Below are 25,516 nucleotides of genomic sequence, written 5' to 3' on the forward strand. Positions count from 1 at the left end.
TTATTAATAGTAGTGGTAGTAGTAATAGTAGTAGTAGTAGTAGTAGTATCCTTGCTTTTTAGTATTCAATTCCTACTTTATTACAGATTTTTTGTTATCTCAATGTAACTCTGTTTTGATAAGTGCCCTATAAAGAAAGGTTATTATACATTTATAATTTGTTGCCATTGTTTTGCCATTTTTTTACTATTGTTACTGTTGTTTCCTTTCAAGAAAAAAATAAATGGGTGTAAAAAACTGTGTACCTGCTCCACCTCTCCCTGGGTGATGGGTTGGGTCTGGAAGCGGGCGTTGGCCCTGCGCTGGCGGGTGTCCCCCCGGGCCCCGCCCCCCTCAGCGGCCTTGCCGGTGGGATGGGACAGGCGGTTGAACAGGGCCATCTTCTCAGCCAGGCTGAGGGTGGACAGGTCAGGCTCGTCTGGAAGCAGCTCCTGGCCGTCTCCCTTCACCCCGGGGCCGGGTGCCGGAGCTGGTTTCTGGGTCTCCTGGAGCTCCGGGAGCTCCTGGGTCTCCTGCTCCTGCTCCTGGACCCCTGAGCCTGGCTGGGAGGAAGTCTGGAGGCTGGGGAGGGAGAGGAGGGAGCTCGTGAGTAGAGTGACAGGCTAAATCTACTAGACTGGAGAACAAGAGACATACCGTTTAATATTGTATATGATTAACCAAGGTCATGTCAACAAGCTGGACTAGATAATATATTATGCAATAACAACTTGGTCTCAAATGACAGACAATTTTATAGACTGGGAGATCTTGATGTTTTAACAAATTATAACAAACGTCTGGTTAAAAGATTTGTTGTTATTGGTGACAAAACAGCCTGTCCAACCATCAAAACATGCATCATCCAAACATTATAGCATCACTGCATTAAGAGACAGAGGCATTGGAGGTTGCATCTGAGTTTAAACAGGACACTAGATAGAAGAAGAATATTTTACCATAGATTTGTGTGCATACTATATATTATTCACCTGTAAAATCTCAGTTTTATATGACATAAAGCCTGTCTCCAATAGTAGCATGTCTCTAATACACACCTAACACCTAAGCTAGTATAAGAAGTTTTGTAGCAGCCTAAGCATAATGCTAAGGTATTGAAAGAAGAATACATCCTGCTAAAAACTCAAAATCACAAATAAAAACTGATCATACACATTCTTCCCACTAATTACCAAAGAATTGAACATGCATGCAAACATCCGCTAGGTGAATAACTGTGACGCCTGTGTCAGATGACAGGGGCAGCAACAGAGATATAAGTAGATCAGTGTACAAATGCCAGATAATCATATAATGCACTTGGTTGTTTGCGGGGGTTATGGTGAGCTCCCAGCAGCGCGCTAAGTTAAACCTGGGTCAGTAAACAAACTGCGGGCACGTGAACCCAGCCATCCAGAGGCCTTTAACTGGCTCGACCTCTGACCTTTCCATAAGATGCAGTATGTGACCCATTTCTTCACTGACATTTGTGACCCGAGCGTAAGAAATGCTGCGAGAGGGAATGCTTGGAAACCGGGCATGGAAAGTACTGAATGAGCTATTGTGTAAACACTGGCTGCCTTCCCCTATAAGGTGCACACGGCTATTCCTGAGGAAGCAGCAGCATGTGAGGCAGCAGAAATAGCAAGGTAAGGTGAGCTGGTTGAAAAGAGGAGCACAGCGACCAGGAGAGGGCGATGGAGAGTAAAAGGTCTCTAGGGAACATTCAACTGGTTTAATACAAATTAAATGATCAAGGGAATTACTGGTACAGGGATTAAGAGCGAATTTAATGCAATTGTAATTTGTCTGTTCCAAATTAGTTGATTTATTTAATGACTTTAACACACAATGAGCATGAATAATCCCCTATGATGGTAGTCTTATTTCCTTTGTGGTCCTCATGATGTACAGATATCAAGGCAGGGACGACATATTCTTTTCAGCTTGATGACAATGCATTTTTGACATTATCCACCAGGTTTTAAAAGGGTTTCATAAGCCCAAGAGGTCAGAAAAATTTCCTCAACCCATAGAAGAACCATGAAATCTCACAACTGAAGTGAAAACACTTGGAGTTACAGAGTTTTCACATAGCAACAGTGACATTCTAGATGTCAAAGTATACAACAAGTACATGTATTGGACAGGGGGAAGGAAGCGCGTAGTTATGTGAGATTCGATTAAGTAAACACACATACACACACACACACACACACACACACAAATACACACATATATACACACACACAAGCAAGAACACACCAGGCCAGCTGTACCTGAAGCTAGTCACGGTGGTGCTGACTACAGTGGGGCTGGGGACACGAGCGACCATGGTGTGGACACCCACAGGTTGTGAGGACATAACAGGGTCACTTTAGAGTGGAGAAAAGGAAGAATAGGCGGGAAAAAAGACAGTGAAAGACAGGTGATACAAGGCAGAGGAAAATACAGTCGGTGAGAAAGAAGAGCGGTAGAGGAGAGGAGAGGAGAGGAGAGAAGGAGGGGAGAGGAGAAGAGATGAGAGGAGAGGAGAGGAGAGGAGAGGAGAGGAGAGGAGAGGAGAGGAGAGGAGAGGAGAGGAGAGGAGAAATTAACAAGAAAGAAAAAAATTGACCAGGATGCTTGAAGATGGCGTGGAGAAGAGATGAAGGGAAATGGGAAGAGAGAGAAGGGGACAGCAGAAGAAAGAGGAGAAGAGGATTGAGGAGGAGAGGTGAGGAGAGGAGTGGAGAGGAGGAGAGGAGTGGAGAGGAGAGGAGAGACAAGACAAGAACAGAATAAAGAGAAGACTTAAAAACTTCAAAGAAGTTGACAGGGGTGTGTGAAGATGGAGTGGAGAGGAGATGAAAGTAGAGGAGAGGGAAGGAAGAGGAAGAAGACAACAGATGACGACAGAGGAACAGTGGAGAAGACAAGAAAGGAAAAGAAAAGAAAGGAAGAAAGAAGAAGCAATAGCAGTATTCTCTGCGACTGTTATGTATGATGTAACATAAGCCTATAATAAAACCAAGAACTGACAGATTTAATCTAAGACCTACTTTTCAGCGATGACCACTTCCTTGTTGGTGACCGGCTGTGTGTGTGAGCGGTCCTGGACCCTCCTCAGACGCCTTTCCACAGCAGCGTTACGAGAGCGAGGTTTGGGAATGCTGCCATCTGATGTCCTCTCCAGCTCCTGCCAGGAAACGGCAGGAAAAAGTAGGTTTTTTGTTCAGTTTAGCGTAATGCATAGAAAGAGACCCAGATGAGATCAAATCAAATCCCATAACCAATAGATATATACATGACAAAAACATATCCATTTGAATTTTCTGAACAGCCAATTACTTGCAGTCTAACTCATTTGGAAGGTGATTTTGTTACAGAACGAGAACTTACACAATGTCTTTGATTATGAATGTGCACACAAATCCATTTTACAGCTTTGAGATCATGAGATTGAATGAATAAAACATTATTTGCCATAATGATTCAAATGTACGTAAAGTAGGGACTGTACCCTGAAGAGAGATCTCTTGGCTGCCACACTCATCTTGGCCCTCTCGTCAAGTTTTTCTTCATCTACCGGAAAAGAGGAGAAGAATGATGTTGTGCTACAGTGCATCAACAGAACTTGAAACACTGGAAAAAAGGCACTAAGATAGGCTAAACTTTAGAGAATTAGACTGAACCAGCTGAGAATAGTAATGACACTAGTCATGAGGAACTGTAGCATTCAGCTGTCCCTGTAAACCTGCACTATACCCACGGTATTGGATTGTCAAATGGTTAGCAACTGAAAGAAACAATCTTGCAATTTATACAGTATATAATGGTTTAATTCCAAAATATTTGTCTATTCTTCTGTTCTCCAATGAATGGTTAAAGAATGTAAAAAAGGAGCATGCGCCCTACTTTTTGACTGCGGACCGTACTGCATACTGTACAGTATATACAATAGAAATATGACTGAAGAGCAGACTACTTGCCTTCAACGTCCTGAAGCTGTGTTGGACTCAGACGGGACCTGGGGAAGAGACACATATCTATCAACCACAGCATTTTGTATTTTTCAGTGCAAGAAGAGGAACCGCAGAATATGCCCAGCAACAACCATGCTTCGCCCTTCAATAGGATCTCCATAATGAACTTCCCCTACATTGTGAACATTATTGTATTTGTATAAAATGACTCTGATTCTGAAGGAAAAAGGAGCTGTTATGGACCTCTACAGCGAGGCCCTCCTGTACCTATCCGACTCCAGCCGCTCTGCAGAGGTGATGGGCTGGGTCCTAAACCTCTCCGACATGCGACTGTCTCCTGGGGTGATGTAGCGCCGAGGCCTCCGTGCCCCCCTGTCCCGATCGGCGCCGCTAGCCGGATCTACCTCCATTGCTGATAGATCTACTTTAGTAGCCTCCCTTTTGGAGTGGCATTTTGATTTGGAAAGATTGACGAAGACAACACAAAGGGAGAATACAAGTGAGAGGACTATTAGTGATGACTGGTTTTGATATGGGTTTTAGTGGATGAAAAGTTTTGAGGCAACTGCATTCAAGTTAAAAGGGTAGATCACTCACACATTGATCTTGCCACACAAGCTGAGCACAACCCAACTGCACAGCAACCCAACTGTGAATAGCCATCAGCCACTCACAACATGCAGCGGCAATCAACTGCCAAAAATGAAGTTGCACAACAAGAATTAATGCTAACTTGCATAAGCAAGTTAAGGGTAAATAAACAAACTGCAAACACCACAATATAAATAACAATGGTAGACATCATAGCAATACAATTTAGACTATCTTTGACAGAGTTCATGCCACAGAATGACGTTCTGTTAGCTTTATGTTTTGAGTTGTTTTTATTATTATTTATGGCGACAGCACACTGCTGCAGGGTTAGACAGCAGTCAGCGATGCAAGACAACGCCCATGCCAGTGGACCTACAACTCAGGCTTCCGGTTGGCATTCTCCAAGTAGGAGTGTCGTAGTTGTGCTACCGACACCCTGGTGTCCAGGGCGCCCACCTCCCCGTTAGCCACCCCTCCATCCCTGCCATGGTGCCCCGCCGACGCTGGCTCTCTGCTGGCCGCTGCCCTCTCAATGCTTCGGTACACGGCAGAGCGCTGGCTCACTCCTATATCTGACATGGAGCGAGTTCGTATCTTGGGTTTGGGGCCTCCGCTCATCTCCGTGCTCCTGTGTCTGGCATGGGGGAGAGAGGAGCCCTTCTGCAGGTAGACGGCCGAGTCAGACTGCTGCTGCCCTGAAGGCTCCTGCTGCTGCTGCTGCCTCTGAGGCTCAAACTCCTGCTGTAGCTGGGGCTCTTGTTGTTTCCTCTGGGTGTCTTGCTGCAGTCGTTGAGGCTCTTGTCTTTGGATCTCATACTCCTGCTGTTTTTGAGACTCTTGTTGTCTTTGGGGCTCTTGCTGATGTCTTGGGGGATCATACTGATGTTGCCTTTGGGGCTCTTGCTGCTGAATTTGGGCGCCATACTGTCGCTTTTGGGGCTCATATTGCTGTTGCATTGGGGGCTCTTGCTGCTGAATTTGGGCGGCATACTGTCTCTTTTGGGGCTCATACTGTTGTTGCCTTGGGGGCTCTTGCTGCTGAATTTGGGCGCCATACTGTCTGATTTGGGGCTCATACTGTTGTTGCCTCGGGGGCTCTTGGTGCTGCATTTGGGGCTCTTGCTGGTACACAGGCTGCAAGGTTTGCTGCTGTCTGTGTTGCTGGCGTGGAGAGGAATGGGAAGGCTCCATAGATCTAAATGTTGTCTCCTCTTGGCCGTCTCTCCCTCTTTCTCTGGTCCTCTCCTTCATTCTCTCCCTCCCCCTCTCCCTGGGTCTCTCCCTCTCCCAGTCCTCCTCAGCTCGACTCGTCCTCCTCCCCCCTGCACTGTAGTTCTCCCACTCCATGTCTTCATGCCGGCCTCTCTGAGGGTCGTCCACGCTCTTCTCCCTCCGGCGGATCTCCGAGGGTAGCACAGCTTTCCTGCTCTTCAGCAGGCCTTCCGTGTGGGCCTCTTCCTTCAGTGCCTGCCTGGCCTCCAGCCTAGCCTCTCTGTGGGTGGTGTAGATTTGGTCTGCACTCACTCTCCTCCGCGGTTGTACCTCTGGAGGACCAGGCAGCTTGGTGGTGGCCACTGGGGCAGGCATGGCCAAATAGGGTTGGGGGTCCATGGCAGGGCCGGGGTGATGGGGCTGAAGGGCAGAAGGTGGGTAGGCCGTTTGGCCGTGGGCAGGTTGGTGCCCAGGGCCGGGCTGAGGCTGGGGAACAGTCCTCTGGTAGACGGAGTCTGAGTGTTGTGCCGTGAACGGAGCAGTGTTCCCCTGAGCACGGTGTCTGCTGGTCTGCTGCCTGTCTGGACTCCATTCTGGGGGCCTTTGGACGGTTTCATCCCTGGACAATCGTTCTCTTACTCTGATTCTTAAGGGAGAGGAATGGATAAGGGACACTGAGATTCCAGTTCAAATTAAGGAGCTACAATACTCTCCAAAACAATTCAACTTGAAATGGGAGATGACCCAATATCATCAACGGGGAAGGAAACTGAATTTCTGTCCAATGGCCACAATGGCAAACATATCACAAAATTCACCAGCCACTGTTCTACCATCCAACTAGACTGAGTAGAATAGGGCCTCTAAATAGTAGTTGGTTACCTTCTAAGGTGGCTGTTACGGCAGACAAACTTACAAGCCACAGCTAAAATTGACCAGTATTTGGCTGGTGTTAACTTCTCACCCTTATCAAGTAATATTTAATCCTGCGATGTAATTAATCTCATCTGATTAAATGTGTTCCAACTCCAGATCGAGAAACACGGCATGCAAGTTTATGACATGGGACTATCACGGGACCAACATGAGCTCACAAATCCTACACTAGAATGGCAACAAGGTCAACTAGCTGCATGCACTGAGTTTAAATTTGAGTCTTAGCTCAAACAACCCTCACTCTCATGTCTCCGTGCCAAAAAAGTAAGCAAAACTATTTTAATCTATGACCTTTTGACCCCCAGTAGCCAAAGGTTGCATTAATCTTATTGTAGACCACTAAGCCAGACATAAGATGGGCCTCTGCTTCATCTGACATGGCATGAAGGGTTTAAACATCGCTCACGCTACATGAGAACACACGCTTCTATTGTGGCCTAACACTCTGGTTAGCATTAGCAGCTGATTAGGCCACACAGACAGCCAGAGCCATTGAGATACATAAGACATTTGTACCAGTTAAAAGTGATAAGAGAGGAAAACAGAATACATCCTTGCTTCATGCTATTTCTAAAACCAGTATACACACTATATGTTCTCTTCTAATTTTATTGAGATTCCTCTGATGAAGACAGTTTTGCTGAAACACGTAAGGTAGCTATAGCAATAAACACTTCTCAGCTTTTGCACGTATAAGAGTGTGATATTACTTGATTTTCTTGCAAATGAAGCAATGTCCATCAAACAGAAGCTGTTACGAAGCTAACTGGATAGTAATGTGTCCTGATGAAACCATTCAAGCTCTAATAATAATAATAATCCCCTGCGAAGGTTTCTTCTCGCTAGCCATGCCTCAGTGGATTTCACCTGTCCATGCAGCTCAAACGCTGGCTGCGGGCCCTTCAACCTTTCACAGGCTATCAGCAAGCCAGCAATGTAGCGTATCTGGGTCGCTGTCCACTCCAAAAATATACTCTGGCTAAACCTTTACCTTCCAGCTAGTCTAAGAGTAAAACCTCAGATAAAATCAAAGATTTAGCTTGCTGATAATCTCTTTCTCTCTCAAAAGCCCAGTTCAAAAAAAGCACTTTTAGCATGATACCATACCAGGAACACACATGTAAACTCTCAAGAGGAAATACGTGTCTTATGCAATGACAATGTCAAAGTCATTTGCAGGGTACCAGAGTCACAGGATGTAATTTCATCGGGGTTAAGAGGCCGGATTCTGAGGCGGGGGGATGTGAGTGCAGCCTCAGCTGACAAGTGCTGAGTCAGCGGGACACCGACTGGCTGGGTCAGGGCCTGGAGCTGACTAATGTTGTCACCCCATCACCTCCGCTTCACTAACACCACTCATCTGCTCGTGAAACCCAGGCCACACACAGACACACCGATGTGACGAGATGGTGTGGCGGATATATGGTGGATGGTATTGTAACAACAAAACAAACGGACGTACAGTTTTACAGAGTTCTGGGTGTATTTATAGAGTGCTGCCCGATTCATGTGACGGAAGAGTTGTAGCATGGAGCAGGTCAACTGCCTCTGTTTCCTGGAACAGAAAGTATTTCACTGCCAGAGCACGCTCATTAAAGTTCAGCTCTATCCCCTTGCACACTGACTTTCCTCTTAAATTTCCCTTTAAGTAGTTTCAAAGTTAGATTTTTTGTACTACCATGTCATATATATTGTGTATCAACTTGTTCCAACACATAATTGAACCTATATCTTGCTTTTATTGAGTGAAATATTCAAACCCCAAGATGCCATTTTATGACTGCATTATTACATCAAATGGAAAAATTCTACATGTCTTGTGCATCATTTTATACACATTTTCATGTAATTGAGCATGACATATTTGGTATCTTTAGAAACCTTGATAATGATGGTACCGCCACGGAATGGGCAGGGTGGAAGAGGCTATCCCCCAACTGTTCCAGAAAAAGAGCTGAAAAAAGACTGTACATGTTCAGTAAATCCTCTCTGATGGGTAAACAAGGGTTAAATTAATTGCAAAATTAAGTTGGGAAGGAGAGTTTGTCAGTTGAAAAATTGCAACCCACTCAGATTCATAAAACCTAAAAACACCTGTTAAGTGGGAGATGATGGCATGAATTAATAAGGGAAGTATTACTGAAGGAGAGATAATATGGATAATGGGTAGTTATAAGGGATATCTACTGGGAAGAGTTAGGGTGCCTGTCCACCGGGGACCTGTCTTTAGAAAGCTGACTTCATTATTTTACTGTCTTTATAATCTACTGTCTTTACTATCTTCCCATATTGTGTTCCCAACCGAGACAGGGTATCTGCAAGTTCCAGAAAGCCAAATTCAAAACCAGCCTACAGTCTACAGCCTATAGTATTACTGATTTAATATAGTAAATTAAAGTTCTGAAACTATAAATGGACAGAATAAGAAAAAGGACAAAAGGAAATTAAAAATTAAATGCAAAGGGACATGAAGTCCAACTGTGTTTAATAAAGCAGATACAATGCATATTGTGCTACGTACCCTATTCTGTATTAATCACAGAGTGGACATGCATAATGTGACCAACAAGAACCAACACTATACCGCCGGTCCATTCACATTTTTTGGTGAAACTACACAATTGTTGGCATTTGTCTTATTTCCCCTTGACTAAATATCACTGAATGTAAAAAATCTATCACTGAATGTAAAAAAGAAATCATATTTGCATCACCATTATTACATGGTGAACTGTATAGTGTATTTAAGACATTTTACTACTTTTTAAGTCTTTAAATTTAGATAATTTAAGACTTTTTCAGACATTTGAAGGACCCGCAGATACCCTGTGTGAGATTTTTTTTTTTTTTGAGCACAGAGCGTTGAGTGCAAGAAAAACATTTAAACCATTTTCAATAGTCACACTGAAATAGCCTGTGACCAGCGCTTCCCTGAACATCGGCTGAACGCTGCCAGCTGAAACAGAGGCACCCGGTGGACAAAGGGGGTTTGGTAGGTCTTCACATCAGAGGCATCCAGAGCCGACAGTACCTTGAGGGCCAGCTGATGACTGACTGAGTGTCACTCTCTGAGTCTGTGGCGAGAGACCAGTCGCTCTTTGACAGGACTGCCAGGCTACAGGACGATGTGGTGACAGTGTCAAACCCTGAGGCAAACCTCTGATCACTCTTTCAAGGATCAATACAATGTGGAACGTGATGATCAGCTGAATGGTTTGTGTGTTTAGGTGAAAGCGTGACTATTTTCAGTTGTTGCAGATGTTGTACTCTCCAATTACTCTTTGCAGAAACAGGATAAAGGGTTTGTGGTTTGTCATGTTAAGGTGGCTATTTTCAATTGTTGCAGATGCTTCATTCTTCTTAACAGATGTCACTCTTCAACCTTTATACATATGGATAGTATCTCTGATATTTACACTCTTCAGTTCATAGTTTGTCTTGCACTGCCTCTTTGTAAGTGAAGTCATGTTGTCCTTGAATACACGTCAGTATGTAGGCTACTATGTAAGAAAAATTCTTGTACATGCATCACTTCACAAGTGTTAACGATTCTGATTCCTATCCTGGTAGCACATTAAAGTTTAGAAAAGAAAGTGACATAACCTGTTAGCTAATGAACGAAGCTGCGGTTAAATCAGGGTACGTCTCGGGGGAAGCAGGGAAATCGTATCCCCTCGACAAACCTCTCCTGCCACCGTCCCTCCCGCCCCGCCATGCAAGGCGTTACCCCCCGCCCCCCCACGCCCCCTGCCCCTGATGAGCTCCCCAGAGCTCCTTCCTGTGTGAAACTGGAGCGGGGCTAGCATGACTGAGCTGGACCCACAGTCTAGAAATATCTCAGCACTGGTATAGTGGTAGCAGCAGGTCAGCTAGCTGGGCACCCAGTGGACTTAACACTAAGGTCAAACTGCAGTCAAAAGACATTTATTTTAAATTTTGGGATTGAAATATCTCAACTTTCAAAATGTCCCTCTATGGCTTTTCCTCAACTTTCTGTACAAAACCAGTGCGGTTAGATTTTCTACATTATGCAAGGAAATAATAGTTATATTACTACATTTCCCCCTTTCTACTGAAGACTTGTTGGTCTTCTCTTAGGACCCCATTGGCCTTTCCAGTGTTAACCCATACATTAAGTTAAATACGTTTTGTGCCATTGATTGTAAGACACAGATGATGAAGTATTGAAACGTTTGTCTCTGCTGTCTCTGCACTTTTGCACTTATGCAATTTTTTTGCACCGGTGAGCATAGTTAAATAAATACCATGAAAGGAATTTATCTCAGACTTTTTCTGCGAACTTTGAACTGCAGGAAGTAATATGACTCTTACTGCCAAGTCAACAAGGTATCTTAACTAACTTACAGCAGCACCCAGTGGAGCAGTGTGGTTATACAGAGGGAGAAACTGGGGTTCATGGAGTTTAAACCCTCTGAGACCGAATGTACACTGAAAATAGACTGTAGACACAACATCAGACTCTTCATGGTAAGATTGACTTCTAGCCTTACCAATTAGCTCGCTGTTACTACCAATCATTTCATGCTTCATGGGCAGCAGCATACAGCACTTAGACGTATCCAGAGAGGAACTTGATGAGTCTGTGATAATGACGCTATGGCAGATCTAGGCCAATGTGCTATTAAAAAAAGAACTACTCTTGTGCTCAGATGACTGCAGTATTATATCTGCAGGTATGTAGTAAAACTAGAATCAGGCACAAGGAAACATAGAGCCAGAATAAAAAATGTATGGTGCAGGAGAGAAAAAGACACTAGACTAGATGGGGCTTTCACGGCCTACATTATGGCACTGTGTTATTTTATACGTATATTCCCAGTGTATTTTTGACAGTGTGTGGACAGTACCTTTAAGTTTATTCATTTATTTATAGGGCGCTTTTATCAAACAGGTTTGTCACAAACTGCTTTAGAGAAAACAAGAGACACAAAAAGGATTAAAAAAAACAAGAGAACAGAATAGAATAGAACAAGAAGTACAACACAAACAGCAAGAACCAGGGCCAGAGCTTCTGAGTGTGTGTATTCCTAATTCCAGTGTGGTGTCACATATTTGAGGAGTGTTAGATTTAGTTTATCAGACATACCCATTATAAGGTATGCAATTTTAATTTTTGGGACTGTTCTAGTTGTTCTGTCATGTCTTCTTGACCAAGCTTTATCAAAAACTATTCAGACCCATGTCTTGGAGTTTGTGATGTGTCTGGTCTTTCTTGTTCTTAATCTCTTGATTTTATTGTGTTTGTGTCCTTTGTTCTTTGTACAGCGCTTTGTCACAAACGTGCATGTCTGAAAAAGCTCTCGATAAACAAATATGACCAGATTTGACATGTTTTTTTGTTTTTTTTTGTCTTTCTAAACTCACCCCTGTCTGTTGAGGATGCTCTGGGCCTGCTGCTCTATGAACAAATCCCCAGGCGAGATGCCGTAGCGCGTGGAGGGCAGGGAGGCGCGGCGGGCGGTGCGGGGGGAGCTGGGCACCGCTGCCAGGCTGTAGTCCCTGGTGGAGGCGGGGCTTGGCTCCTGGTGGGCGGGGTCCTGATGGTGGTGCTGTTGTTGGGCCTGCGGCTGTGGCAGCTCCTGGGTTCTGCTTCTGGAAGTGGCCGAGCGCTCGGGCGCCCCGCCGCGCCGGTAGTTCTCCATGTTCATCATCTTCTCTCGCTCCGAGAACCTGCTGGGCCTCTCTTGTGTTGGGGGAGGAGCTTGGTTTGTGTGGGCGGGGCTAGAAGTGGAGGCAGGGGCATGGTCCGGGTGAGTCCGCATGTAAACCCTGCCCACTCCGGAGCTGTAGGGCACCCTGGCCTCCCGTCCCGGTTCCTCCACTTCATGTCTGTCTCTGTCTCGCCTGGCGGGGGCTTGTCGGTCGGAGGCGTCCGGCTCACGGCGGGAACGGTAGCGCGGCGTGTAGTCAATGTCCACTTCCTGATCCAGGAGGATGCCGTAACGCTCCGATAGCTGCCGGCGGCGCTCTGCTTTGTAGCGGGCGATGCGCTCGGCTTTGGAGCTGAGGCTGGCGGGGTCTGCAGGGGGGCCGGAGGTGGGCGTGGAGGAGGTGGATAACGTGACCGGCTCAACGTGGACCAACGTCGGCTCCGGTCGGCCGCCTCTGACCCGGGACGATCTCTCTGGAGATGACACCTGCATCTGGGGGGCCTCCATCTCCTCTCGACTGTAGCGCCTCACTGTGGAGGATGGTGGAAATACAAATATGCTCTTTACTTATCAACAACATCCCTTGCCAGCCAAAAATTACTCCAACATGCTTCAACAAAATGCATCATCAGGTTTGACCTTTATTATGGCTCCACCATAATAAATAGTTACACCTCTTGCAATATGCAGCATGCATTTTTCATCTTCACATTGACACAGTTACGTGCATCACACCTGGGAGCTGCTCAGTACAAACAGTCTTCTACTGTTTGCCACTGAGCAGCTTCACTGGAGTAACTGGGGGTTAAGTGCCTTGCTCAAGGGACTGTTAAATGTAATTGTTATTCACTTTCCCTGCCCAGATTTTCTCAGCCAATAAACGCAACCATGCAAATACTGTTTATCATACTTTGCTCATCATCACAATACCATAAGGTATGCAGAAGTTTCATCACTGTGCATGAAGAGTTTTGTTCCAGAATGAGATATTCACCATTTGAAAAAAGTGTCACTCTTATAAAATGATTGACAGTACCAAATTAAAACAAAGTAGGTCACTTTTTACAGGATAGTATTTAACTTAAACTCTTGACTGGCAAAAAAACATTTCTACATACTGAATCCTTGATTCTTCAGAGGTATTGAATGATGAACTTCAGGTAATTTCTTTTCCAAAATGGGTATATATAACATTTTGGAAATGAACCGAAGTCTACTAAAGCATCATGCCAGTCCTGCAGCTCAGCATGCCATGCTTACCCATCACACAAGGCTCACAGGGGTCTGAGGCGCGGGTGTAGCGGGGCGGATCCTCCTCCAGCATCCTGTTGGCGACCAGACCGCCGGGCATCAGGGCAGGGGGGGCATCGCTTTCAATTCCCTCCAGTCGCCGGGCTATCCTCTCTTTCCTGCCAGGGTCAAAGGGCAGAGGGTAAAGGTTAGCGACTGTAAAGTTGAATGAATCAAAATGTCTGGGTGTGTATGAATGAGGATAAAGTGCAATGAGCTCATGTGATACCTGTTCATTTCCAAATCCCTTGTGACAGATGTCTCAAAATGTTTCTTTAACTCTGAAACTGTGTGTTTGAAAAGGAAATATAAATTTAGTGGGATAAAATTGTTGAGAGATTGAGATTAACAGGTAAGACTGATGTGTTATGTTCTGCAGAGAGTGGTAGGAATCAAAGCTCACCCTTGGGAAGGATGGCCAGAACATTGGCATCGGGATCTGAAACACTCTTGACCAAGGCGGTCCTGTCACCCAAGGAGAAGTCACTCTGAAAGCTGGATGAAAAAGCCAAGTCAGACGACAAACTTGAACACTATAAACCATATTATCTTGAAACTCTGGAATAAAACTAGTTATTTCAAGTTAAATTCCTGATGGGTACAAGTGAATTTTATTAAGATAGCTTCCTTCTCAACCAGTATCAGGATTTAAAAAGCTGACAAAGAGCGGTCAAAGGGCGAAGCTTCAAGCTCGGCTGGTGTTCCTGAGGAAGGGATCTATCTTAAGAATTGGGTCAACAAGTCCTGACTCTCCTCCGCAGGAAATGGGACAATCAGGATCATGTCGTAATGTCTTTACCTGGGAGAGTCAACAAGTCACCGAAGGCAAAGTATATCGGGCCCTATTTAAACGATCCATGGCGCATGGTCTAAAGCGCATGGCGCAAGTGCATTTAGGGCGTGTCCAAATCCAAATTGCTAGTTAAACGATGCACAATGTGGGCGCAGAGTAAGGCACAAGGCGCAAAGGGGTTGTACTAAGTCCCTTAATTAATCATAGGTGTGTTTTGGGCGTAACATGAACTCAACCAATCAGAGTGTCATCTCCCATTCCCTTTAAGAGCCAGGTGCGCTTGCACATTGGCGCATTGCTATTTAAATGGAAAGTTGGAGAAACGAACGGTTTTCTGCTGAGGAAACGGATCTGCTCGTGCGAGATGGCGATGTGTGTGTGAGGTGAAGGTAAGATGCCTTTGCAATTTATTTTCGTGACTTTTTGCTGGGCTGTGCTTTTTACATATTTACTGTGTTGTTTTTCTTGGTTGTCGGTTGCGTATTTAGCAATTGGCAATGTGTGATGATTGTTAACGGGACATGTACGTTGCGCATTTGGCACTGCGTAATGGTGAGAGGGACACATAGTTTTTGGCATTTGGCATTGCGTAATGGTGAAAACATATGGCAATTTGGCAACAAACGCATGTCAGGAACGAAGTAAAGTACACATTTTCATAGTAGATGATCCTATTTTTCTATTTTGCATGGTAACGTTGAGAGAGACAGAGAGAGAGAGAGAGAGAGAGAGAGAGAGAGAGAGAGAGAGACGCATCTTACTAACTGAATAATGCGCCCTTTAAATAGCAGGAAAATACTGCGCCAGACTTTAGACCAGGTTTTTGTTGGTCCCTGGCGCAATTGCTTTCCGCTGCCTCAAGATAGCAATGCGCCAACAATGCACCTGACCACACCTCATTTTAAGACCAACACGCCCATGGGCGCAAAGATGGGCGCAAGTACATTTGCTATTAAAACAACGTGGGCGCTGGCCGTGAAAATGACAACTGCGTCGGTCGGAAACTAGCAATGACACTTTGCGCCGGGTGTAAGATAGGGCCCATCATCTCATCTCTACCTCACCTTGACAGTAGGGGGCTAACTGGGAGCAAAGGTCAACGTCACTAAATTGCTAGGGTTGAATTTATTACATTATCTGCTCATAGGAAACTCTCTCACCCTTCATTGTTAGATAATACTGATTCTAATATATATAATCAGCTAGCCTTCTGCTTTGCCTCCTTGAAACAATGAGGTGAGCCACATATTGATACCTGCTATTATAGACTAGGGCCATGCTGGGTAACGTTTGTGGTCACAAAACAGAAACACAAAACATATTTATTTGGATACTTTCTCATAATAAACATTAATTCTAAACATTAGGACTGCATATCTCTATTTTAAAAAAATAAATAAATAAATGGGTGAATTACACTCACATGCACAGCTTTGATGGTAATTTTCTTGTTGAACGAACAAAGAGGAAACACTGTAAACTAATGCAAAACGGAGCCTGGTGCAAAGAGTTCCTGGATTATGGCTCTTATTGCCATGTGAACAAAGTATCTTAGGATAAGCTGCTCCGGCCATCTCCAGCTTTTTAATGCTTACTAGGCATGATAGACTAAAGCACTTTGTTAAACCTATATCCATACATATCCTTATCTTGATGACAAGGCAAAATGTAGGGATTGTAAAGAACACTCTTACAAAATGTTATATATCCATTTGGAAAAATACATATTATTCATCACTTCATCACTCAGCGTCTTTAAAATATTGATCATCTGATCTGTAAAAGTGTTATCATTCTGTCAACCATGAACGTAAATGATTCCTATCTTTTTCTTTTTCTTTTGCATCTATTACCTATGTTAGCATGTTGACAGCCCATTTTGGGACAAAGCTTTGTGTGTGTGTGTGTGTGTGTGTGTGTGTGTGTGTGTGTGTGTGTGTGTGTGCATGCGAGTATGTCAGACCTGGGTCTAGCACTTGTTTTATCCTTGTTTTATCCTGCTCAGAGTACCAGATGGGTGGGGTTTGGTGAACAGGATGATACATTAAGTAGCAAAACATTAAGAAAGTTAGTTTAGGATAGTTTTATCTGATTGTCATCATGCATTAAACCCTACCCATCTGTTACCAAACGCTAAGATTTATTTGATTTGATTTGTTTTCTTTATCATACCATTTGACCCAGGTCTGCTGTGTGGTAATCACATACAAAATGGCTTCCTCCTCCCTCACCTTAAGGTTTCAGTTGGCAAAGAGGCTGAGCTGCAAAGTTTGGCAGGAGCTTTAGATCCAAATCCTGACGAGAGAAATCAAGACTCAGTCAAGAACTTTAGACACAAAGAAAAAGAAATCCACACTTCATCCACAGTATTCAGTATCTCAGCTCATGACTCAAAACAGCTGCTGAACATGTTGGAGAGTATCATAATAAAACATGGAGAGTGTCAGAACATGTTGTTCCTGTCAGGAAAAAGAGTCACGTTATGTTGCTCACCCCTGGTTTTGTGCCACAACTCCACATAGAGTCTTTCAGTGTAGCTCTCAACACAGAATCTAATGTCCAGTCTAACAGCATCATGTGTAACAACAACAATACCAAGCAAAGCATTGATCCTGTGGTCTACTATCAGTCCCTGATGGGTAGAGCAAGGCACTAACACTGCCAGGGTTGGGGGTTTGATTCCTACTGGGGCCACATGTGCCAAAAATGTCATACAATCAAGATACTGCATGGTCCTTTGGATTAAAGTGTCCACCAAACGGCAGGTGTTACATTTTAAGATCAGCAACCATATTTGGAACAGGATTAAAAAAGCTTTTACAGTGTAACATATGCACAGCTAATGTAAAGTTATAGCCTCTAGTATAGGCTTGCCAAACCTTAAAGTCTAGATCCCCAGCCCTCCTGATATGAAAAGTCCCTAGAAATCTTCATAATAAAATGCTTTTTTAACCTTATTTTATCCAAAGAAGACTGATTGAGCATGTATGCTTTTTCCCAGCAATTTCCTTCATCACACTCACATTCATCACCGTTATACATATTCACAACTAGTTCAGTACAGCCAGTCTTTAGTCAGGAATCACTGTAATGTAATAATGTCAATTCAACATTTTAACCTTTCAAGCTGAAGCAAGCGCACTTCCACCTGCTTTCAGCTAGCCCACATATTTTCTCTAGGAGATGTTCTTTTAGCAAACGATTGTTGTTTTGGAATTAAAAAATACAATGCCCACCACTAACAAGCTGACAAAGGAAACTTGATTTTTATCCTACTGAGGAGTGAAAAGTTGTTTTTTGCACTCAGAGTAAACATTAACAATATCACGTCCAGCCTCAGTGTGAGCCACATGTCAAAGCAAAGGTTAGTCAGAAAGTTCACATCAATATCTAAGTTCCTACTTCATAGCTGACCCTCTCTCTCTCTCTCTCTCTCTCTCTTTCTCTCTCTCTCCTCTCTCTCTCTCTCATGTCACAGCAGCAGCAGCCTGTTGTAAAGTTGTATCCCAGTATAGGAGACAGATCATGTTACCGCTCCAGACGGCTCCAGAACATCCCCTGCATATTTTGGCCCTCAAAGACTGTGTGGCGAGATTGTGGAAGTGGGAAGATGTGGTGGAGGAGGACATTCACATCAACATCAAGTTCTAGGACATTTCAGTGACTTTCAAAGACTTGTTTGGTGAAATTCAAGGACTCAAAATTGGCACGTTTTGAGGCCTAATTTTTTTACTTATTATCTTGCCAAATCAAGAAATCATGTTGAAATCCTTAATTTTAAAACACTGCTGCTGTATCAACACAAATCTCCATCACAGGGTTTTCCCCTGGATATGAAGTGTTGATCTGAGGATGGAGAAAGGTCCGGAGAGCTGAGGCATTTTGAAGGATCTGGGTGCTATATTTTAATAAAAAATCAAGTAGGCTGCTTTCAATGCCATCCATTCATTTCCAAAGCCTTTTAAGGCCTGTGGGAAGGCTGCGGAGGTGTGTGTGTGTGTGCGTGCATCTGTCTGTGTTTGTCTGTCTGTGGTTTTGTATGTTTACACACATGCCTCCATCAGTGGAAACCCCGTGTGCAGAAGTCAGTCAGGCTTTCTTTCTTTAGAGCGGCCTGCAGGTTGTCAACAAAACAAGAGATGTGCGCTGTGGGCAGCAGAAGGCTGGCAGTGCCAGAGAGCAGCTTAGGGTGCTGACTGTCCCAAAGTGAGCATGGAGAAGAGACGGATTTTCTATAAATACTCAGAGGGAAGGACGAGGTGCAAAATAGACTCCCTGACTAAACTGCCCCTCGCCCACATGCAATCTGTGGAAAGCAGACAGTGAGAAACAGTCCTCTTCCACCTCAGCAGGCAGTGATACACCTTGTGACGCTGTAAAGGGCATTGCAAAGCGCATACAGAGACACTGACAAGGTATAATATCTCCAATGAGAAAGCAGTGAAAAGAAAAAGCATAACGGATACCACACAGCTGCACACACCTGTTGAATATACCACACTTTTTAGATAGTAAAGAAAGCCTGAAAAAAATAATATAAATAAAAAATAACTACACACTCCACATATAGCCTATAGTCGCCTATATGCTAACAAAATAGATAAAAACACATAAACTCATACTATACTGTCCTTACTCATTAAGTTCCAATGCACTGGTGCCTTTTAAATCCCTCACAGCATGACACAGGGACGATCAGAGCGGGTAACTCTTACATTGCCTTGAATCCTCATCCAACCGGTCCAACACAGCAAAGGTAAGTAAATTTAAAGTAAGAAATCAACCAAGGAGGCCTAGCCAAGCCGAATCCCCCTGCCTACCGATTCAGTAAGTGCTCGCCATCAGCCACGCAAGGGAATGAAATTGCATTAGCCAAGTCACTCAAGCGAGTTAGTCTATAGCATTCAGCTCGCCCTCGGTTCCACTATGGATAAAGGTATTCAAGTGAGTTAAGCTATAGCCAGACCCAGCGTCCCGTTCCCTCTCCAGAGGCCTTACCTGGGCCACAGTGCTGCACATGGTTCACATGGTAACTAGAGATCCATGGGTTTCGAAACATGTTTAGGAGGAGAGGGAGGAAGACAGGCCCTGCTGCTCGACTCCCTCCGGTCAGCAGGAGCAGTAGTGGTGGTGCTACCAGCAGGCAGACAGGCAGGGATGGACGTGGTGACACGACCACACACACACAGACACACACACACACTGAGAGACAGCACTCAGGTCCGGCCACGGGTCTCACACACACACATACACACAGCAGACAGCAGAGTGAATACCCCAGTTACACAGCAAGCTGCAGCCCAGACAGACTTGCTGGGGTGTGTGTGTGTGTGAGAGAGAGAGAGAGTCAGGGTGTGTGTGTGTGTGTGCACGCGAGGGAGCTGCCAAGGAGAGAGAGAGAGAGAGAGAGAGAGAGAGAGAGAGAGAGAGAGAGAGAGAGAGAGAGAGAGAGAGAGAGAGAGCAGCGCAGCAGGGTGCTAAAGCAGCTCAGAGCCCCTAATCAGATTACAGGCAGAAATTAGCCTTGATGATAAAAACTCTGGAACAGGATTGGAGGAGGGTGCCAGTAGGGGGGAGGGGGGTGGGGGGGGGTATGGGTCTGGGGCTACTGGAAATCAGATGGTAGCCTGCCCTTAACACACACACACACTAGCCTTGCTTCAGCCAAAATGGCCAACTGCCAAACCAGTTTCAGTCAGCCAGTAATTGCATTAATATGAATTATTATTATTAACACGGCAGCTAATTGCCTGCACCCTGTGAAGTCTTCCCTAATTCTGTTTTTAAACACAGTTGGAGTCCACCAGATCACACAATCCATCACAATAATATGTGTCTGCCATTGGGACTATCGTCCATTTTCCCATGTATCAGTACCTTAACATCTACCAGTATAACATACTGTATACCAGTCCAATCATGGCCTTTATTGATAGTCTTGATGTCTAGTAGCTAGTAAAAGAGGCTTTATTAAGCTGTCACATTCTATATAGTATATATAGTATTTATATTATCCAGCATGGTACAAAATCAGATGTTCTGCTCCTCTTCCCTTAATGCAGAGTCACTGCACTGGTGTTCACCTTTAATACAGTGTTGAAATTTCATAATTTATACTGAGCTGTTGATCTTGTTAAGGAATTGGAGTGTAACAAAAAAGACTCAAGCTAATTGATGGGGAAGGATGAGGGTTAGGGCAGAAAATTAAAGAAATTACTATCCCTTTCCCTTTACTGTCACCCTGTCTTCCTATACTCTCTCTCTCTCCCTCGCTCTCTCTCTCTCTCTCACACAGACACACACAGCGCATTATTTCCATGCGCTCTAACTCACCGCCACAAGTTGGCCTGGTTTCAGCAGTGCATCACATAGAGGAGGTGCAGACACAGTCTCCTCTAATGGATGACCAAACCCACTTGTCTAAGTCATCACAGTGAGAGTGAGACTGGGGTTCGAGTCGGACAGGGAGGCAGAGAGAGATTGTCCTGTACCCAGATGGTCACAGGTTCAACCCTCACTACAGCCAATTGTGTCTATCTCTGTCTAATGTCCAGCACTTGGATCCCTCTGGTGAAATATCTAAATATCTGTTTGGAGGAACAACAGCTATCATCCTTTTTCCTCTCTGAATAGGAAAATAAAGTGTCAACTTGTGCCATCTACTGGTTGCATTCAAAGAAAAAAACCCCATCATCAATCATTTTCCCATCGGGGGATTTTTAGTAATTGATTACAAATTAGCAACAACTTGAACTTTCATATATCAGACATGTTGCGACACTAAGTTACATCAGCTGTGAATGAGATGGCATAACAGTGTACAGATACTTCCACAAAGGAACTACAGCCACAGCCTTGCTTCTGCATTGTATAATTGCGTCACATCTCTAAGACAAGAGTGAGCAATCAAGATTTCCCAGGAAAGAGGTGTAATCACACCTCACCTTGTGTAATATGAAACGTGCAAACCATCAAATTTATTTTGATGGCCAGTTTTTAATGCAAACAGCAGGGGGCGACATGATGACTTTCCTTCCCTGTAACCCAAATTTGAAAGATTAGAAAACAGGAGTTTGTGCCCAGAGATACTGGAGTGGTTAAAGGAAAAATCCACCCTCAGGTACTCTTACACTGTTATTTATCACCAATCTGTGATGTGGAGTATTGTAGTTTACTTTTTTTGCCTGCTTCGTCTACTTCTACTTTAGTTTGTTATTGCCCTTCGACGACCCCCAGAGAGTGTGCCTGAACTTGTTGCATTCAGTGGAGAGAGCGATAGCAGTAATGATAGTGATAGTCTTGTGGCTGCATTGCATTCTGGTCTATTGAGGCTACAGTTGGTGGAGAAATTGGTCTCTCTCCTCTTCTATGATGGATTTCTCCCTGTATGACTGTTGAACGTCGGTGCAAAACGGCGGCTCTAGAAAGAAACCCTCACTCTTTGATTCTGAGGGACTGACACCAAAACCTGATGTTTACCGTTGATGTTTTAAATCGCTGAAACATTTATGTTGTCCTCCTTAATATCTTGATGTGACTTGACATTGTCTACTTGCTAATTATTTGCAGGAATAAGAAAAAAATACACTACAGAATACACTACAGAATAACAAAATGGGCCCAGAAATGCAAGTTACATCGCCAACTGCTGTTTTTTTTTAAGTGAGGATTTTCCTTCAAGTCCCATGTGTGTCTTCACTGGCCAGTCAGAGCTTTCTCTTCCGTGTCTCCCTTACTCCATGACCCTCTCAACTTTTCAACTGTCTAAATAAATAAAAACAGCAGAAGGACTTCCCACTCTCCTAGTAAAAAAAAACAAAGAGAGGGAGAGCTTGAATCACAAAGATAACGCAAGCCAAAAGATCATCTTACTTACCCATGGAGCCTAGTTTACTGTCAGTCACACAGCATGAATATCGGTAAAAAAGTTATGCAGCAATAAAAAGACACTCACTTGCAGTTAACCCACAAGTAGAGAATGACAGCAAATACAGGGAGTTCAGTACAGACTTCAGTACAGATCATATGCTTTTTGGTTTTGCAATGCTTTACCCATTGAGCTACACAGGACAGAGGGTTAATGGTAGACCACATGGTGTTTTGCTCGCAGTAGTATTTTGTTGAACATGTAACACTAATAGCTTGGAGATGAGATGCTTTGACAGTTTCACTGATAGGCGGTGTGTTGTGCTAAAAAGGTAATGTGATGCTCTACACTGGCTAGACCAGACTGTACGATGCAATTGGTGCCTTTTATCATCCCAGAAGGAAAATCAGTTTGCCAACTCCAGCACAGAAAACACATTGTGCATCATACACAGCAGTGTATTCACAAGTTAACAACATTCACAGTGGATAGGATGGATAGAATACATGGATAGAAGACAGGAAATACATTTTTCTGTTATGATGAGATTTTGAGAGAAGAATCAAGTTTTACAGCTTTCTTAAGATACTAGATTTTGTTGCTGCTGAATGAGGTTTGACTGCAGTGTTTACAGTAAATTGAATCTGCTTCCCCCCTCAATCAACAGCCTGTCTGTCTTTGTCTCTCACTCACTCGGTCTACCAGTCTCTCTCACTCTTTCTCGCTCACACACTCCCTAATATTTACCAGTAACCAGTGATATTGGCAAATATAGAGGTGGGTAAACTATGACCTCCACTCAGTGACCAATATGAACAAAATTTACAGAAAAGCTCTCCCTTAAAAGACTATCCTCATACAACTTACATCAGCTTGATACTACTTACATTGACGTATACTGTCACTGCTCACTCACACACTCACTGGCTTACTCTCTCTCTCCCTTACACAATCTCTGATGCTTTTTCTCATCCTTAAAAACCCCCTTAAAGACCCTAACCTCATATAACTTACATCAGTTTGATACTACTTGCTTGCTTTTAATATAAATTTAAGATATAGGAAATAGGGGAGCTGAATAATGAAGACTTACTCTTTCACACACTCTCTTTCACTCTTTCTTACTCTTGCACACTCACACACTCTCTCTCTCTCCCTTACACAATCTGTGATGCTGTTTCTCGCCCTCTCACACACAAACTCACCCCCCCCACCCCACCACCACCCTCCCCTGGTCTGCCTCCGCTCCCTGTAGACGCCCCTAATAAGGCAACATGTGTTGTGAGTGGCTGCCTGGGGGAGAGGTCACCCTGTCAGCCGGCGGGCCGGTGTTTACCAGGCCACCGGCTCCACGCCCGCTCTCTGATCTGCCTTCTTCTCTTTCTGACTCTTTCTCCCTTTCATTTCCCACATTTCTCATCCTTCCCCGTCCGTCTCGCTCGCTCGCCCACTCGACTCCCTCTCATTCCTCATCTCTCTCTCTCTCCCGCTCACTCCTCCTCTCCTTCCTGCATTCCTCATCTGTCATTGTTTCATCTCTTCATGTCTCTCTACTTCCTTCTTCATCTTTCTCTCTCCGTTCCATTTCTGATCTTGTTATTTTACCCCCCAGTCCCCTCCCTCCCCCCCCCCATCTTGCTGGCAGCTTCCACAGCAACAAACATGATACTACCCCCTACTCTCTGTTTCCCCGCCTGCATACAAATTTACAATTTCAAAACAGGCCTCACGTCATTCACAAAGGTTCTTCTTATAAATAAGCCATACTAAAGTCACCCGGGCTGCTTTCCTCCCTCAAGACCGCTGCAGTAAACAAGTCGAGGGGGACTGTGTGCTGGACGATGACAACGTGGGAGCTCGTGACCACGTACATCATGACCCAGGCCATTACTTAGAACTGACGACTTGTTTGGCAGAATTCGTTATCGATTTGTTGACAAATGTTTAGCTCACTCATTTTGAGGGGGGGTGGTTTTAAAAGCCCCTTGGGGTTTTCATATCTCACTTGCACAATCTGCTGTTTTCTCTGTTCTGTTTTTTATTTTTTATGTACAATAAATCAGCTCTAAACTCTAAATGTTTGAATGGCAGTATGTATGTCTGTGAATCTCAGGCTTTCCCCTCCATGGCATGTCCCTAGAAAAAATCTTTATCAAAAAGATCTTTATCTAAAATGAGTTTAAGAGTATTTCATTGTCATTGTCAAATTGAAAACTACTGCCAACTACTTTTTCTCACCTGCACAGAAGCCACTGTGAAAGCCCTGCAGCCGTCTATCACTGACCAGTTCACAGGAGCAGCTGAATTTCCTGAACTTTTGCCTCCCAGAGGGTTGAAACATTTGGTGCAATGTGTAATAACTATGATGAAAACAATATTTTCATGTGTTGACTGTTCACAGGATTTTCTGGCCTCAACATGTGGTCAGCTGCAAAACAAAGTTTGGCCAAACCTGCACCAACTTTATGAAGCAAAGACCTGGGACACCAGGCTCTGATTTTAATTCTCCCTTGGGTCCAAGACAAATTAATGTGAGCCTCAATTTAAGAAACACACTTGATTGCACAAAATTGATTGCACAAGGCAAACCACGTCTTACACATGAATAAAACGCAACACACAGCACATTTAAACACTGCAGGGCGAGGTACCTCATCAAAGCATTGCGTGACTCTTGTCAACACAACATCAAAGCATCTTTCAGCTAATCAAAGTTGAGCTGTGAAGCTCAGTAGCATGCTGGCACATACGGTGTATAGGCCAAGGCTGGCGTTCTATGGAAGCCGAAGCCATACGATCCTTTGTTCCAGTCCGTCTTCATACACACCGAGCTTTACTGCGCTTAATGCTGTGTGTACATTATGACTGACTGGCATCTAGCCCGGCCTTCTGCTGAGCTAAAACCATGGCATGAGCTCACAGAGCCAAACACAAGCCATCAACTCCCTGGGCTGGGACCATCGTCAGAGCGGCAAATTAACACTAGCCGACAGCCAAATGCTAATAAATTTAGTACTGTAAGATATTTTAGCTACTTCTGCCAGCCACTTTATTGGTCAAGTAAAATAAATCGACAGACATTTGTCCCGGAGGCATCGGGGCAGAGAAAAATTATTTCCATTGTATCACAGTACTGATAAATGTTACAAAGACAACAGGAGGCATACAGTAGAGAAAGACTACACTTAGCACTCTTGACCTCTACAAT

General features: G+C 44.2%; 1 protein-coding gene across 1 annotated transcript in view; it reads right to left on the reverse strand.

The window, feature by feature from the left end:
* svilb (supervillin b) overlaps positions 1 to 19,500 on the reverse strand; it is a 54,591-nt gene extending 35,091 nt beyond the window's left edge. The window contains exons 1-16 of the mRNA XM_071538035.1: positions 19,440 to 19,500; positions 16,673 to 16,721; positions 14,052 to 14,143; positions 13,878 to 13,935; positions 13,619 to 13,767; positions 12,072 to 12,888; positions 9,718 to 9,801; positions 5,575 to 6,396; positions 5,374 to 5,427; positions 4,915 to 5,340; positions 4,212 to 4,382; positions 3,953 to 3,988; positions 3,482 to 3,548; positions 3,021 to 3,157; positions 2,259 to 2,354; positions 246 to 561 (exon numbers count right to left, since the gene is read on the reverse strand). Of these exons, the coding sequence (XP_071394136.1) occupies positions 246 to 561; positions 2,259 to 2,354; positions 3,021 to 3,157; positions 3,482 to 3,548; positions 3,953 to 3,988; positions 4,212 to 4,382; positions 4,915 to 5,340; positions 5,374 to 5,427; positions 5,575 to 6,396; positions 9,718 to 9,801; positions 12,072 to 12,888; positions 13,619 to 13,767; positions 13,878 to 13,935; positions 14,052 to 14,143; positions 16,673 to 16,721; positions 19,440 to 19,500 (3,435 nt within the window). The remainder of the gene's footprint in view (positions 1 to 245; positions 562 to 2,258; positions 2,355 to 3,020; positions 3,158 to 3,481; positions 3,549 to 3,952; positions 3,989 to 4,211; positions 4,383 to 4,914; positions 5,341 to 5,373; positions 5,428 to 5,574; positions 6,397 to 9,717; positions 9,802 to 12,071; positions 12,889 to 13,618; positions 13,768 to 13,877; positions 13,936 to 14,051; positions 14,144 to 16,672; positions 16,722 to 19,439) is intronic.
* Positions 19,501 to 25,516: the final 6,016 nt, after the last annotated feature.

The sequence above is a fragment of the Centroberyx affinis genome, unplaced genomic scaffold, assembly GCF_046629955.1.
Source record: "Centroberyx affinis isolate AG114_WGS23_722 - 3 ecotype Tasmania unplaced genomic scaffold, CSIRO-AGI_Caff_v1 ptg003188l_1, whole genome shotgun sequence".
Classification (NCBI taxonomy): Eukaryota; Metazoa; Chordata; class Actinopteri; order Beryciformes; family Berycidae; genus Centroberyx; species Centroberyx affinis.